General features: G+C 42.5%; 3 protein-coding genes across 3 annotated transcripts; 2 read left to right on the top strand and 1 right to left on the bottom strand.

The window, feature by feature from the left end:
* Positions 1-177: 177 nt before the first annotated feature.
* On the bottom strand, positions 178-4,913 carry LOC113167366 (UPF0692 protein C19orf54 homolog). Its single transcript, XM_026367920.1, has 6 exons — positions 4,203-4,913; positions 3,004-3,072; positions 2,673-2,797; positions 2,162-2,291; positions 1,739-1,809; positions 178-1,468 (listed from the first exon to the last, which is right to left on the bottom strand). Exons 1-6 carry the CDS (start codon positions 4,400-4,402, stop codon positions 1,131-1,133), a joined length of 933 nt encoding a protein of 310 aa, XP_026223705.1. The 5' UTR covers positions 4,403-4,913; the 3' UTR covers positions 178-1,130.
* An 853-nt stretch (positions 4,914-5,766) lies between these two features.
* Positions 5,767-8,065, top strand: LOC113167379 (U1 small nuclear ribonucleoprotein A-like). The gene is made up of 7 exons (XM_026367944.1): positions 5,767-5,886; positions 6,102-6,182; positions 6,287-6,459; positions 6,742-6,918; positions 7,136-7,300; positions 7,382-7,470; positions 7,551-8,065. Exons 2-7 carry the CDS (start codon positions 6,110-6,112, stop codon positions 7,708-7,710), a joined length of 837 nt encoding a protein of 278 aa, XP_026223729.1. The 5' UTR covers positions 5,767-5,886; positions 6,102-6,109; the 3' UTR covers positions 7,711-8,065.
* A 3,432-nt stretch (positions 8,066-11,497) lies between these two features.
* On the top strand, positions 11,498-16,487 carry LOC113171663 (protein jagged-1-like). Its single transcript, XM_026374192.1, has 2 exons — positions 11,498-12,295; positions 16,221-16,487. The coding sequence occupies exons 1-2, from the start codon at positions 12,128-12,130 to the stop codon at positions 16,485-16,487; spliced, it is 435 nt and encodes a 144-aa protein (XP_026229977.1). The 5' UTR covers positions 11,498-12,127.

The following is a 16,487-nucleotide window of genomic DNA, read 5'->3' as shown; positions in this document are numbered from 1 at the left end:
AATTCTATGCAGCAGCTTCCTTCATGGTGTCCTGCTATAGACACCCTGCTTGTTCAATGTTTTACCAACTGTAGACACATGAACACAGAACACAGCCACTTCCAATGATGCCTTCAAATCTTTGTCTGTCAGTCTGGGTTGTTTCTTTACCTCATTAATGAGTGTTTCTTGTGCTCTTGGGGTCATTTTGACTGACCGCCCACTTCTCGATAGAGTAGCCACAGTCCCAAAGTGTCTCCATTTGTAGATTCTTGCTTAACTCTAGACTGGGGAATTTCTAAAGTCTCTAACATCCCTTTGTAACCCTTTACAGCTTCAACAATTTTTAATCGTAGATCCTCAGGACTCTGGCTCACATATGTATATTTTTCTTGTGTGGAAAAACCTCAAGCTCTAGTCCACACCTCCAAACTAATTTTTCTAACTTATGCTAACAACGGAGTCCAATCGCAAATTATATTTGTTAATACTCTTGACTTAGATGAAGATCAGATCACATTTTATGACAAATGAATGCAGAAAACTATGATATTTCAAAAGGTTCCCACACTTTTCTTGCCACTGTACAGGTAGGCAGTGACTTGAGATGATGAATTGACTCTATTCTGTGACAAATGTAGCACCAAAATGTGGCAAGAATAAAACACACAATTCTGCATAAAAACAACGTGTCACTTTAAATACAAGTGTTGGCATCATCCAAGGGGCTGTGGATAAAGTCTATCACATACTGTGATTTAGTCCTGAAAATTCAGTTTAGACACAAGACAACTGATCGAATAACTTAACTTTGTCCAGTCAATTAAATAATTCAAAGTACTTAATCAAATTGGTGAGCAACCCTGTAAATCCATTATTTTTAATGACGTGCCACTACAGTACTGTGGGTCATGCTCTATAAGTTGACATTTGAGATGAGCTGTATTCGTGACAAACTCTGCATACCTGTTCATTACAGAGATCATATGGGAACAACTAAAGTATCTCGTTCATAATATTAAATTGCCAGGAAAGGTCCTATGAACAAGAGGTAATAAAGGGCCAGTTACCAAATTATAGCAAATCTTCTTACAGTCATATATTCAAATATTGCATCCATTGTTTAAGGTACTGTGTGTGCAGTGTCACATTCATTGCTGTTTCTGTGCCCCTGTATAGAGCAACACCGCCTGTCCAGCCAGTCCGGCCTCCACTCCTCCGTCTGGAACTACATACAGGGTCCCATCATTAGCTCTGTGAGGGTCCATTGTCATCAGCTGCTTGTTGCTCTGCGCTACTCTGTCCAGTCCCCAGAGCTGATAACGCAGGCTTTTTCCCTGCTTGGCCAGGATGTAAACCTCTCTAAGGCCTGTGCTGCTGGCCGGACAGGGAGAACTGGCGTCAATGGGCAGGTAGAGCCAGGACAGAGTGGGATCAGGCTGAACGTGCTCTTCACTCACACTCCCCCGGTCTAACCCGAGGAGAACACCTGGAATAAAGAGATATAATTGTATAGCTTGCTTAAGGCTAAGATTCATAAAACCAGGTCTGCTCTGTCCTTTCCTGCTTCCCTTGCTGTAGCATGACTTAGCAAACGTTAGATTTTAACATGTTTATCTTCCTCACTGTTCCAATGTCATGACATAAACCAGCTTTATGAAAACAGACTGATCCTGGTCTTTAGTTAATTTAAGATCTGTTTTTTGCAATAAGCCCTGCTTTTCTGATCCACCTTTATGAAACAAAGGGCTAGTCTTACCTGAAGCGACTGCCCAATGCGCCTTTTGTCCGTTACGCTGGCATGGCTCATGGTTGTAGTCCTCATCGTATCTGAACATACTGTTAAGGAATGTTGAATTTGTCTTATATGTGACATAGCCTGAACATTTAATACAGATATCAACATTTAGGGGTAAATAATGACATGTCATACAACAGATAAAATCTTTTATAAGGATTGTGATCAAGATGCATTAAAAGTAAAGTGTGCAGGTCTCTGATGGACAAACTATGTAAGAATAACCCAATGCTGCCATTTCTTGTTATTTATCAGCTGATGCAAACATAAATCGACCAAGTCTGAAATTCACAGTCTCTAACATGCAGCAGTAAAACTAAAATACCTAATAAAAAAAAAAACATTATTGTTTTTTATTTGTTTATTTGGGGGGAGGGGGGATACGGGATGAGAACAGGTTGTCTCCCCCACAGGTGTGTGCTGATGGTTGTAGCATTGTCACCGTTTAAACCTCCTGACAGCAGCTCTGCCTTACAGCCACAAATCTCTTCTGCCAGCAGGGCCATGTTTTTAGCTGAAAACAAAAATCTTAATGACAATATGCAGAAGAATAACACAATAAACTCAACAGAGTCTAGCACTGCATTATAGTTGCTTGTATTAACTAAAGAGTGAGTCACCACTATAACTAATTGCTTATATAACCTCCACATTTTTAAACGATGTGGTTCTTGGAGCTAAATGTCAAATTTGCACTTCTGGCTACACCCATGATATGAAGGTATTTATTTTGGCTTTGGGCGTCTCCTGTGCTTTGACATGCTATCAGAGAATCACCACTGCCTCTGAACAGCAATAATAATCCTTTAAGACAGAAACACACTCCTTTTTGCTCTTGTTCCTCACTGTGGTTTTTGAATAGAGTGAGCTAGAACAGTTTACACACTTCTGTTACCTGAAAACATTTCACCCTGTGCCGTGTATCCCCTGCTCAGTGCTGTCTCAGCCACAGTTTCCATGTCAATACTGAGCTGTGGCTGCTGAAGGTTAGCAGCCATCCACAAGGCCACCAGACCACACCTGAAAGGTAAATGAGAAGCATAGGGACGGTCACACCCAGACAAATATGTTCAGTGACTCAAACATAAAAGCATTCAGGTCACAAACCTAATGTCACATCAATAGCACCACAGCAGTTCTGTTTGTGTTATACAAGTACTCAGTCAAATATCGACCCAGATGTTGTATGGGAAGTATTAGACTGAAACCATGATTCAGTGACTTACTGTGGACCATCCTGGATGAGGGAAGGCACATATGTGTTCACCAGAATCCACTGCAGGTCCTTCCTGAAACTGGAGCACAAAAAAACTAAACAAACAAACAAACACAGTACATTAATAGACATTAATGTAACTCCACATAAATACTTTATAGTGACTCTATAAAGATCACGGGTTGTTTTGAGTTGTTTTGAGGCTGTAGTCAGGGTTGGTTATTATGAGCTATGCGGTAGAAGGAGTAGTCACAAGACTTCTGGATTATATTGTGCGGGTGTGTCTAATAACTAGGGCCCTGTTCTTCATATGTCTCCTGACTAATTGAGGCCAACATGCTATCAGACTAAAATAATCCAGTTTATTCTCATCGGCTAATGTGGTTGTTGGAAAACAGTTTAAAGATTTATGGTTAATCCTGTTTTATCTTGAGTAACAGCGTGAACATACAAAATACATGGAGATTTGAAACTATTAACATGGGATTAGTTGACTGCTGAGCACATATTTGCAGGTGTGGTTGAAATCTTTTCAGCATGCAGTTCTCTAGTTAACCATCTAATACCTTTTAATACCAATTATAATTTCAGTGCTAAAATAAAATGATAAACCATATTTTCTGTCCACATTGGTCTCTTAACAGCCAAAATATTTTAGTTGAGTCATCTCAAAATCAACTTTTTTCCACTTTGTTCAACTTGTTTTATATTTCCATCCATACTGTACACATTACTTTTAAGTTGTGATAACTACAGCAACAAATCAAAGTAATTTAGCATCAGATGATGCATGTTCTCATTTTTATTCATAACTATATTTACACTTCTTTATACAACAATGAAATTTAAGAAAGAGAGTTTTGGCATATGAAGATGAGTTAATGTACTGTATGGGGTTAATCCTAAAACATCTTGGGTCACGATCGGCTAACTGTAAATAAACTGGACTGCAGGTTTCTATTGCATTATATGTTTTGTTGTAACATACAATACAGCTATCAGCTGATGCGGCAAAATGTTGGACATGTAAATTATTTCCAGATGGGAAAGTCGATGCACGAGCAGAAACTGAGCAGCGGCTGCAGAATTCTTCTATATTCCAGACAAAGAGGTGATAAACAGAACAACAAAACAGACTTCAGCCCAGATGAGATGTTAAATATATATGAAAAATAAAAAAGAACTAGACTTCCTCGCTGGAAATCTCACCTGCTCTCCCTCTGAGTGAGCAGTAAGCGGGCCTCAGTGTAGTCCCCCTCTACAGGACTCCTGCTGCTGTTTATGGTCTGGTACAGCTTCTTCTTTGGTGCTGAGGCTGGAGGAGGTGGTAGACCCGGTGCAGGTGGGGGTGGTGGAGCAGGAGGAGGAACATGAGGAACATGTGGTGGGAGAGAGCAGTCCCCGGGCATTTCCTATAAGCTTCTTTTGGATTTGTCCTGCCAGATGTGGCAGCTTGGTTTGTATTTGTGCAACTTTGCAAAGGGCCGAGTGTCAGCAGCTGCAGTACCCTGTGTAAACACTGGAACCTGCTAGTCCACTCTCACACCCCTCACAACTTAGCTTGTAGATGAATGGGCAAAGTTACCTGAACCCGGTGCAAAATCTTCTCCTTGTAGTTGTTATCACTCATAAAGTTAGATATTTAACATACTGGATCCTACCCCTGCCACAGTTTGCAAACAACACCGCGGTTTTACCCATTTTTGGAAGTGTCGTCAATGTCCAGATACTTCTTCGTGTTTTTTACCGGATCTCACAGCAACCATAAAGAGTCATAGCGCCCTCTACTGCACCCACCGACCTCAGAGGAAAAACAACAACATCAGGAAAAGTCACGGCACCAAATCATCTGCACACTTAACTTGTTTATTTTCCAGTAAGTTGTCTTCAACCCGCTGAAGAAGCAAAAAGATGTTATGGTACCGTAACATGCTGTTCTTCTTCTTCTTCTTCTTCTTCTTCTTCCTCTTCGGGGTTTTAAGGCAGCATTACTGCCATCTGTAGGAAACTTATTGCGTTGCCTTTTTCAAATTCTCTTCATGAGTCCAGTCGTTCTGTGTGTGTGTGTTGAAGACACTCCGTCTGTCCAAGCCTCTACTATTAAATATTGAAATCACACCTCTCCTCCTGAAGTCCTCCATCATGACCTCTCTCTCACGGTTGTACCTTCTACATCTGAGCATAACATGTTCAACTGTTTCTGGCTCCTGACAGTCTCAGTGTCATGTTTTCCTATTAAATGTAATGTATCGTTTAAATTGCTGTGTCCTATTCGTAGTCTGGTAAAAAAAAAAAACACTTCTTCCTGTCTGTTTGTGCCCCATCCTCTGTCCTCTCCCACTTTCTCCTGCATCCTATGTAAATGTCCTCATGTCCCAGCAGTGCTGCCACTTTCTATTTATCGCCCTCCAGATAATACTCTTCCCTTCAAACTTTGACAATTTAATATCGATGTCTATGTGTTCTTGATTAGGACCTTGTTTGGCTAATTTATAAACTTTTTCATTTCCAGTTATGCCTGCATGAGCAGGTGTCCACACAAATCTAATTTCCATACCCTGACTGCTTCTGAATATAATGACAGCAGTGTCAGTTACACGCTGTTTCTGTGTTTCAGTAATTGGTATCTGATCAATCATTGTTTCATTTTTCTCTGCACAGCTTAATTAATTTTACTATACAGTTTAAAAAATATGAGTAGGAACGTTTGGAAAGGTCGCAGAATCCAGTGTAACACCGGAAATGACGTGTGGCTCGTTTCTTAACGCGAGAACATGCAGAGCGGGACGTGTTTTTGAGGGACCGGGGTTTTAGAGAGTGCTGACTTCTACACCGACCTGAACGATTAAAACCCTGTTGAACTCCACTATCTACAACCTATTCTCGGATTTAGGTATATTTTTTTATGTTTTTTGTGACAACGAGGAAGCGCAGGCATAAACCATAGAATAATATAGTTAGTAGTCTAAATGGTGTTAGCTGTAGCTAGCTTTAGTAAGCTAATGCTCTCCCCACGGTACTGGGGTTGTATGCTAACGTAGCTAGCTAACGTAAATCAAGAATTTTGTTTCTTGCTGTTTAATATTTCAAATGTTTGTTTCATTTCAGTTTAGAAAATGGCCACAACCGAAGTACGGCTTAACCATACAATCTACATCAACAACTTGAATGAGAAAATCAAGAAAGATGGTAAGTTTATGTTCCAGCCTTGTGTTGTGGCTTCACTTAGTGAAGCATGTGCACAAAGGTCCTGTCAAATAAATCTAACGATTTCTTCTTTTTTGTGTAAATAGAGTTGAAAAAGTCGCTCTACGCCATCTTCTCACAGTTCGGACAGATTTTGGACATCTTGGTCGCACGAAACCTAAAGATGAAGGGTCAGGCCTTTGTTATCTTCAAAGAGGTTAACAGCGCTTCCAATGCTCTGAGATCCATGCAGGGATTCCCTTTCTATGATAAACCCATGGTAGGTAACACAATAAGGGAGTATGAGATGAGGAGCATAAATCATGCTACAAATATTTAGTTTATTTGATATGATTTATTTGGTCTTTACGAATCTTGCAACTGACACATTTCCGTTATTTTCCAAAGAAAGTTTGTTATTGTTGTATGGTTTGCATTTTTTTTTAACAATTTGCCACGCAATAATGTAATATCAAAAACATACTGGCTGTCCTACGTGGAGCCTGCAGAAATCCTGAAACTGTAGCCTCTAAAATGCATGTGGATGTGACTTGTGCTATAGCGCATCCAGTACGCCAAGCAGGACTCAGATATCATAGCTAAAATGAAGGGGACCTATGTGGAGCGTGACCGAAAAAAAGAGAAAAAGAAGACCAAGGGACCTGATGCAGCCGGATCTAAGAAAGGGGCATCAGGTGCAGCTGCAGCCATGGTCGCTGGGGTACCTGCTGCAATGCCTGTAAGTAGTGTTAACCCTTTTTGAATACAGACTTTGTACTTTTACACACACGTAAAATCTGAACAAAATCATATTGTGCTTTAGAAAACATAAATCTAAAGTGAAACTAACAAAGTTCGTCAACAATGAAAATTAATCAAAGGGAAGCGCACAATTTATTTATTTTTTTTAATGGGGAAAAAGGTCATCACTGCTACTGAATTTGTTTTCTTTGTAGGGAATGCCTCCAATGAGCCAGGCTCCACGCATGATGCACATGCCAGGCCAGCCGCCGTATATGCCCCCTCCAGGCATGATACCTCCTCCAGGTATGGCACCTGGTCAGATGCCTCCTGGTGCCATCCCTCCTGGTCAGATGATGCCTGGACAGATGCCTCAGCAGGTAGTATATGACCCACCATTTGAATGATGTTTTCATTTGTGGTGGTTCTGTCGTGACATTTCTTTTCCTTTATCTTCCCAGGTTGCTGAAAATCCTCCAAATCACATTCTCTTCCTCACCAACCTGCCAGAGGAGACAAACGAACTTATGCTGTCCATGCTCTTCAACCAGTCAGTAGCAGCTCCTTTTCTACATTTAAATTTTATTTTTTTTGTGTGTTTATTAAAGGCTGAAATTGTTGTGTATTCAGGTTTCCTGGGTTCAAAGAGGTACGTCTGGTCCCTGGACGCCACGATATCGCCTTTGTGGAGTTTGAGAATGAAGTTCAGGCTGGGGCTGCACGAGAGGCACTACAGGGCTTTAAGATCACACAAACGAATGCCATGAAGATCTCATTTGCCAAAAAATAACCCTTTTTCTAGTGCTGGTTTTCTTATATGCACACAGACTCTGGTCTGTTTTTGTCAGTCGTCAACATTTTTAGAAATTTACGTTTGCTGTCTAGTGCAGCACAGGTGGGTTAGTCGAATTCCTTCTTCCAGGATTACATGTAAGTATACTTCAATAGTATCAAGTTGCTGTTAACTACTGTGAGTGACGCACTGACAAAACAATAGATTTTCTGTGTTTTTGACTTTGTCCATAAGCAACTTGATGTGTTTTGTTTTTAACCATTTGTCCATAAGCATTGCACCCAGAGTCTGGTCTACCAGACATTGTACCTGGAGCTTTCTTCTTTTTATAATTAAAACTTTTTCTCCAAGACTGTTCTCTACCTCACAAGTTTTTCTTTTCTTAAGTCGGTAGATGGTGCTCTAAAACTTTCTTGTACTCTTAATCTTGACATGTGTTGCATAGGGGTTGCTGGGGAAACAGATGGCTTTTATATGTTGATACGTTTTGTTTTTTTTGTTGTTTTTTTTTTTTTTTTTTTGGTTGTAGCTTTTACTTCAGTAAAGTCGGACAGTAAATTTAAGGCGTTCTGTGGGACGAATTTATCAGAAATGTTTTATTAGTCAGCAGTAGAGCTTGAAAAGGAAATGTGGGCAGGTAGGGGAAAAAAGAAAACTCGGTTTCAAGATGCTCATATTACATGATGCACAGTTCAGACTACCCACATTCTTCACAAAATAGATGCTTAGTAGGAAATTGAATTCTTTGGCCTCAGTATAAAAATACATTTTCCATTACTCCTGTATTTAATAAAGTATTCTGTTCAAAGTATTATGTCCTCTACACAAATCATGTCGTGCTCTCAAAATATAGAAATTGGATTGTGCTCTGCTTGGTGTAGTAAACCAAAGACATCTCTTTAAATCATTAGATTACATTTTTCAGTGGCTGCACATGAGCCATCAGGCTCTGCAGATTTGTTTGCTTGTAGCATTTCGTACATCTGTGGGGACAGTTTAGCTTTTTTCACTAGCACTTTTTGAGATGTCAGACGGTGAGGATTTAATTGTGAATTAATTTGATGCAGGGAAGCCACCTGAACCATTACATCTGATTTGAGTAGAAATACAGTTTATACAGTATCAGGGAAACCTGTGGTGCTATGCTCTGTGGTTTATACCTTTTATGAGCTGTTTGTGTAGATCATGTTTATTTGAAGACAGAGCAATTTTGTGCTGATGTTTTATGGTCATCTAAAAGAAATATCTAATGTGTGCTGCTTGCTGGTAGAATGTGTCACATGTTCACGACTGTCTTATATGTATGTATGTTTCGCTGCACCTACTCAGACTCCTGTCAGCCTTCACATGCTGCAGGTTTGCAGAGTAATTACGTGCTAATAAGAACCACCTCCTCCTCTCAAACTGGGTTCACGGGTGTGAATTAGACCCGAAAAGCTTAATTTAGACTCACACTATCAAATGTGCCCAGTGCACACAGGGCCTCCCTGTTGTGGGCTTAAACTGTGCCCTGAGTAATTGTCTTTAGGTCAGCTCAACAGTATACACAGAACTGCACATTCCTCTGCAGTTTCCCAAGCCTTTCCACACTCCCTTATTTTGCCTTGAGAAAGCTCTGACCTTAGCCACCAGGGCGCCGTGTGTGAGTGTGAGTGTTGCACGCTCTTGGCAACATGCCTAGTGCCTTCCCATTCACCAACACAGTGATCTTTCAGATGCAGGGACTGAAAGGCAGCTTATGCTGTGGATTATGCGTGGGAGCTGAGTCTGTCAATGTTGCTTCACAGTGAAATTATAAACAAGAACTATCCCTAACACAGTATCATCAGCACCTGGATCACTTATCTCTGATACAGCAAGAAGCGAAGAGTGTCATAGACGGTCATAGTTCACTCCCTGAGCATCCACTGAGTCAGTCAGTTTTACAAACTCAAACCGTGTAGCTCAATTTTCTTTTCAAGAGGAGACCCCCATGTTTTCACAGATGCCAGTTATGTCAGGTTTAACTTTGAAGAACTGGGTGAAACTATACAAGCATTTAAAATATTTCCATCTGATAGAGTGGTGCAGCCAATTGAACATGAAGACGTTGATATATTTCAATTGAAATAGAAAACTGTTCACTCATTGGTGAAACTTAAGTAAAAGATAAAGATTTGTCAGATTTAAGTGGTTCAAAATGCTTCAGGCTACTTAGAGGGCCACTTTGCAAATTTCCAGCTTGTTTGAATCCACATTAGGGAGTAAATGGATATTAATGGTATTAAAATGTCCTCTGCCTTCCCTCTATCTCTCTGCTTCTACATCAAGTCATCTGGTTTCTCAGCTGAGGTGATGCCATCTAGAGGCTTTCGGAGGGATCATGTCAACCAATTAGTATGAGCAGTAAAGTGGTAAACTCTGCCAGGTGACATCAAGTTATTGGGTAGAAGCAGAGAGATGTTTAATTTAAGGACGGCAAAGGGACGTTTCACACTTAATAAATACTTGATATTTCAAGTCAAGCCTGAAGAGGTTTAGGCTGTGATCAGTGCATCTTCAAATTCTTTCCCATGAGCCACTTGTGACCATTAGATGGTGCCAAACACACAACGCACAACCCTTATATTTAAGCAACAAGACTCCGAGAGACAAAGAGCTGTACATTCACTGGTGGCTTCAGGTGAAGCACACACTGCAGCCTTTGAGCAGACCTGCCGTTGTCTTAATGTTTCCGGATGGTTGGTTAAAATTCAGCTCATGTTTGGAGGTCACTGCTCCTCTATTCAAATGAACCCTCTGCTCCTCAAGAGCCCTCTGTTCAGCTCCGGGGTCATTGCCGAGCCCCTGGCCGCGGAAACACCAGCGGTTGTCAGGGTAGCTCTTGAGCAACAAGCCCGTGACAGACCTTAAGATGTAGGAGGAGGAGGGAGACAGAATCTCATTAGATTTCTTCAGATAAAGAAAGTACATTGTGTGGAGGGCCTGAGTCCAACAAGACGAACACTGGAGGTCATATGTGGAAAATATGCCTTGTGACCGGTGCCAATATTCAAACGATGCCTACAATTCTCTTTTATATTTACGCGCTCACCCGGTCAGTATTTGTCAGAGACATCATTAAACGGGGGTATGTGTGTACAGTAGGCTGCGCTTCAGACCGGTGAATGTCGGAACAAGTTCGTTTATAAACATGGAAATGACTATCACATTTAGTAAGATGGGTGAAGGGTGCGTTCAGGCCCCGGTGCCATGTGCGTCCTGACCATGCGCGCAAGAGCCAATCAATCTTCAGGAGAAAGAAACTCACAAATCTACTGCAGAAATGCAATTATATGAACAACGTCATTCCATCATCCATAACAGAGGGGCATTATGGTGATGGAAGGCTTTGGCTTCAAAGCCTATAGAAACTTTCCTATTCAGAGGCCACTCGAGCCCGAGCAAAGCCGTGAAAAAATTAATTGGCTCGGCGGAGCTTTGAAGTGAGCCAGGCAAAGCATAGACGTGAAACTGGAGGAGAGGAACCGGCGAGGTGCCTCAAAAGAGCAGAAAGAAAACAGAAAGGCCACAGAGACGTGAGATACGAAACGCACTGAGGACAATTCATATACTAGGTGTGACATACATAGGAAAAAAGTTTGGGTTGGTCCACAGTTTGCCCAGTGTCACTATAGAGAGAGGGAGAGAAAGGGATGAGAGTCGCGTACTGGGAACTCCAGTCAGGACAAGCCAGCCTCAGGACACACCCTCCGTGCTCTCTTTCTCTCTCTCATTGTTTCCCACACTCACTCTGTCGCCGCCGGGCTTGGTATCGGGTTGACAAATGACCAGTCAGCCGACTGGATGAAAAGAGCGCAAAGTGAAATCATTCCGGTGGAGACACACAACTTTGGTCGCTGCTTCCACACACGCTCACAACGACAGAGGATGAATAGACATGCTGTGTGCCTCTTTTAATTTTCTTGTGCGTGGATCAGATTCGAAGAGATACAGAAGAAGAAGGGAGAGTATCAGCTAATTGGGATGAGAGTTCAAGTCTAGTGAGCCGGCAGATTGGACCTTTAAAGCCTCTTAACGCAAGTGGTGGGAGGAATACAGCGCAAGGGGTGTGCGTTTATGCGCCCTGTGTGTGTGTGTGTGTGTGTGTGTTTGAGTGCATGTGTCACTCCCAGTGGAAATCCACCCTGGACACAGCAGCGAGGGGGCGAGCAGGTGTGTACGGGTGGGAGGGGGAGAAATCCAAGCGGAGACAGAGTTGGTTATGGTTTCTATGAACTGGACGCGATGAAGTGACTCTACGGGAGTTTCAGGGTTTTAGAACCGGAGAGGAGCAGAGCAGAGCTTGGGCGGACGGACGGACGCGGGGAGGGAGGAGGAGGAGGAGGAGGGAGCCACCACCGCCAAAGCGCACAACGCGGTTCCTAATCCCTTGATGGAGATGGAGAGCTCCAGAGCGCACAGGATAACTCGGCTCAATCCTGTAAGAAACGGGAGGGGAAAGATCACCGCGAAGTCTCACATGAAGGCTGAGCGACACCGGGGACACCTGCACTTGCAGCGGACTCTGATTGTTCTCATCGCGCTCACGCTCCAACCGCAGGTAAGCCACCGATTAGGTGCTATTTCAGGCAACATGTTCTTAGATCACCGAAACTGACTTTTAGCTGTGGGCGAGCTTGTATTTCTTACTACAGCTGCGTAAAAACGGCGAATAATGGACTCCACACATGATGTCCCTCTCCCCATTGTGCTGCCCTCTTTCTGCTCCTACATGGCGCTGTGCCCACCTGTTGTTTCAGCATGCTGGCGTCTATTAACCCACTGAACAGATAACTACTGTAATCCTGCATGTAGGACACTGGGTGCAAAAATCAGAGCAGGATCTGTGTCAAGTTAGGAACATCACAGCAAAATCATGTTTATGTTAGTATTTTTATTAGGTTTGTCAACAAAGAGCATAATGAGGTGGGTCCCTTGTACACAAACCATTCTTCATGAGGGGGACTGAATACTCCCCACTGAAATAATGACAAATACATTTTAACTGCCAATGGCTCATCCTTTATTCTGCAAACACACCTTATTTACTAGTTATTAAAAGATTTTTTTGCATCTGCATGTCTTTGCTTGTCCATGTCCTTAGCGTGCTTGCCTGCAGGTGCATCTTTATATTTCAGTCTGTCTTTTATGTGTCACAGAGCTTTACAGGTGACAGCAGAGAGCAATAGGCACTGCAATAGGTCATATAAACATTTCTCACAAGCTGCCAGTAACATAATGTGAAGTATTTTGGCAACATGGTAAGTGTTGTATATTGTGCCTTTTTGCCGCCCTGATCAGGATGCCTGTGATGTGTGACAGGACTCAGTGGCAGCGAAAACAGGCCTAGAGGTTGAGCGCTCATGTGAGCACATGTGCAATACAGTGCAGGTTTTTTTTTTTTTCCTGAGCTCACATCCAGCATCTGTGTGTTGGGTGTGTGTGGAGTCTGGGGCCACTGCCGAATAAACTCTGGGGCGTGTGAATGTTGAACGTTCGGGCAGCTCTGCATGTCTCTCTCTGCACCTCTGCAACCTCTTCACAGCTAAGGAACAACACTCTCCACTCCCACCATTCTCTGACTGCACTGCAGTGTGAAACATTCGCTCAGGGTCTTCCTCTGCTGCTGCTGGTGACTATTTATAATGCAGAAGGCAGGAGACCACCTTCTACTTGCTCAGAAGAAATTTAATGTTAAGTCAAGTTCATTTTGTGCAGTTTTGTTATTCCCTGAGTTCCCCCTGCACTACATGCTCCTCTGTGTCAATGGCATGTTCAGCTGCAGTTTGCAAAATCACACTGCTACTTTCATTTTCAACGTGAAGCTAGGTTTTTAAAAATGATAGTAGATTAGATCTCATTTTCGATGTCTGAAAAACAGCATCACATTGTGACACATAGTCTTGTTTACAGCAATAAACTATATCCAGTTGATTTGAATTTCACCAAAGTTAACCTCAAACCAAAATGAAAATCTGCTCTGCATCTCCTGCATAGCATGATAGCTCCATCCAAATATATTTTCATTGATTTGACATATTGACTGAAGCTCACCTGGCATTTACATGGGAAATACTTCCATATTTGATCTATTAAATGTCAACAAATAGTTTAAACTTACCAAAAAAACTGCTTTATTGTTCTGAATTATCCCTTTAATTCTGTGCCTCTTTTCAGACTTCCCAATTTCACCTGCCTTGTAAAATCATCCAGGTGCTGACCCATGAATGTCAGTCTTTAGATGTAGAGGATTTGTTGTGAGCCAGCCTGAATTTTGGGTGTAGTGAGCGTTTAACTGCAGATCCCTCCTGCAGAGACAGTTTGATCTGTATTTGGCACCTGTCTTTTTCTTTTGGTGTCGCTGTCTGTCTCGGTCTTTCTTTCTCTCCTTCTCTCTCTTGTCCCTCTCTGTCTCTCTCTCACTGGTCTGACTGAAGCGCTGAAATGCTGGTATGCAGGGAATGGCTCAAGCAGTGAAAGGAGGAGAGGAAGAAAGGAGGATGTAGAGTGATGAGCGCCACTGTATCTCCATAAGCCTTTTGATGTAGCAGAGTTCACCCACCCCACCCAACACACACACACACATCCACACACACACACACACACACATCCACACACACACAAATATCCTTCAGCCCCCAGCCTCTCCCACACTAACCCCTCTCATATCAGGGACAGGGCGCATGAGAAGGACATGCAACCAAACACAATGGGAGATTCTGATGGTGGACACGTGAGCTCATGTTAGTCTTGGTGATTTCTGCCAATGTCTGCACAACACCACAGGGGATACGTGATTCTGATTCCTAGACCTAATGAGCCATCATTAGTTTAGTATTTGTGCAAACATGCCAAAAAGGCTGTGAATTATTCAGATTTATTCATTGACAGAGGTTTCATGGCTAACTGAGATAACAGTAGCTTTATCTTTTGTGTTTGCAGATGATGGAAGAAGCTAAACCCCTAGTTTTCACTCAGACATGCAAACAAACACACACACACACACACACACACACACACACACACACACACACACACACACACACACACACACACACACACATACCTGACCCTCGTGCTCTGAGACTCTCAGGGGGGCTTGTTAACTCTGAAGTGTGTGTGGAAGTGATTGTGTGTGTGTGTCCCCTCCACCCATCTTTTTACCGAGAGGGAACACAGAGAAAAGAAAGGGAGGGAGATGAAAAGGAGAATGGCAACAACGCTGAAAAGAGCTGATGGCCGCAGAAAGAGAAATGACAGGAGCGTTACGGCCTCAGATAGAGAGGAGGAGGAGGAGGAGAGAGAGTGTGACCGGGTTCCCAGTGTCAGCGCCCCCCTGGGAAGACAGAAATAAGGAGGTAGTTGTGGAAATGAAAGACAATTTTGCAAGGTGAATATGGCAAAAACTGTTATCTGTCCAAGATTTGGATGTAAAAGTTTGGTTTTTGCTGAGTTGTTGCTTGTTGTCTATCGACAAAAGAGGATATATGCTGCAAATTCCCTGAGGAGGTGAGATAGTAATTTGCAGGAAAGAGGATAGTTCAATCTCCAATTTTCTTTTATTCTTATTCTTTTCAAAGACACTTATGAACACACACACACACACACACACACACACACACACACACACATCCACAGACACACACACATCCACACACACACACACACACGTGTGTGTGAAGGATTTCTGGTCCTTTTTTCAGGTTACTAGTTTTGGCTACACTAAATATGCAGCCACCACCACCATCAGTTAACATGGCTTTGACTAAACAGCTATCCTGATCCTGGTCTAAATTATCTGCATGTCACACTCTTTTTTTACAGCTCTTATGTTTAATCTCTTCAAAAATCCAAAAACAACAATTTGTGGTTGTACAAGGGATAATTTGCTGGAGTCTGTCCACTGGCCAATTCATGGTTTATATGGCCCACATAGGGTCCATGTCCCAACAGATCCCTGTGTGGACGTCTCAAACTTGGAGACTACACAGGCACTACGTGCATAATACGCTGTGTGTTCTTACTTTTGGCAAGAAAGTGAGTAAGTATGTATCCCAAAGGCTGAACTATTCCTTTCAAACTTTGTGAACTTCTTCACAGAGACTTGTCATTTTAATTGTTAAAGCAGCTTCTGTTCTACTCGTTTTCTTTGCTCAAAGTTACAACTCATGGAACAAACAAGAAAACAATCTGCGGATTAACCATCAACATCTAATAGAAGACTTTTATCATGCATATTCTAATTTGAATGTGTTTATGCTATAGTATGGTTAGTTTAAGGACCATTAACAAAGACGAAAGCTAAACTTCATACCACTCGACTTTGAAACAGCAGTTTTCACACAACCTTAACTCGGATGTTTGTGGGTGATGTTACATCACTACATACCTGATGTACTGTATGTGCTTGTCTGTCCATGCACACTGCCTGTTAATAATATTGATAAGATATTAATATAACTCACTTCTCCTCTCTCTGGACTCAGACTGTGTGTGCGGCGGGGATGTTCGAACTTCAGATCCGCCACTTCCAGAATCCGCACGGGCTCCTGCAAACTGGCGACTGCTGCGACCTCCAGGCCAGTGGGGGGCAGCGCTGCTCTGCCAGGGACCAATGTGATACTTTCTTCCAAGCCTGTCTCAAGGAGTACCAGGCCAGGGTCGTCCCCACTGGACCATGCACCTTCGGTCAGGCAGCACAGGGATCCTGGGTGGAAACTCCCTTTCGCTTCACCAGCGAGGACATGATGTAG

This window comes from Anabas testudineus, chromosome 13 (assembly GCF_900324465.2).
Source record: "Anabas testudineus chromosome 13, fAnaTes1.2, whole genome shotgun sequence".
NCBI lineage: Eukaryota > Metazoa > Chordata > Actinopteri > Anabantiformes > Anabantidae > Anabas > Anabas testudineus.
This window is presented reverse-complemented; position numbering and strand designations above follow the sequence as displayed.

Excerpts from the sequence above, each read along its gene's own strand:
- LOC113167366 (XM_026367920.1), bottom strand. The coding sequence starts at position 4,402 with ATGCCCGGGGACTGCTCTCTCCCACCACATGTTCCTCATGTTCCTCCT. Across the intron at positions 2,292-2,672 it reads ACAGGGTGAAATGTTTTCAG|CTAAAAACATGGCCCTGCTG; the intron begins GTAACAGAAGTG and ends TTTTGTTTTCAG. Across the intron at positions 1,469-1,738 it reads GCATTGGGCAGTCGCTTCAG|GTGTTCTCCTCGGGTTAGAC; the intron begins GTAAGACTAGCC and ends TCTTTATTCCAG.
- LOC113167379 (XM_026367944.1), top strand. The coding sequence starts at position 6,110 with ATGGCCACAACCGAAGTACGGCTTAACCATACAATCTACATCAACAAC. Across the intron at positions 6,919-7,135 it reads GGGTACCTGCTGCAATGCCT|GGAATGCCTCCAATGAGCCA; the intron begins GTAAGTAGTGTT and ends TTTTCTTTGTAG. Across the intron at positions 7,301-7,381 it reads CTGGACAGATGCCTCAGCAG|GTTGCTGAAAATCCTCCAAA; the intron begins GTAGTATATGAC and ends TTATCTTCCCAG.
- LOC113171663 (XM_026374192.1), top strand. The coding sequence starts at position 12,128 with ATGGAGATGGAGAGCTCCAGAGCGCACAGGATAACTCGGCTCAATCCT. Across the intron at positions 12,296-16,220 it reads CGCTCACGCTCCAACCGCAG|ACTGTGTGTGCGGCGGGGAT; the intron begins GTAAGCCACCGA and ends CTCTGGACTCAG.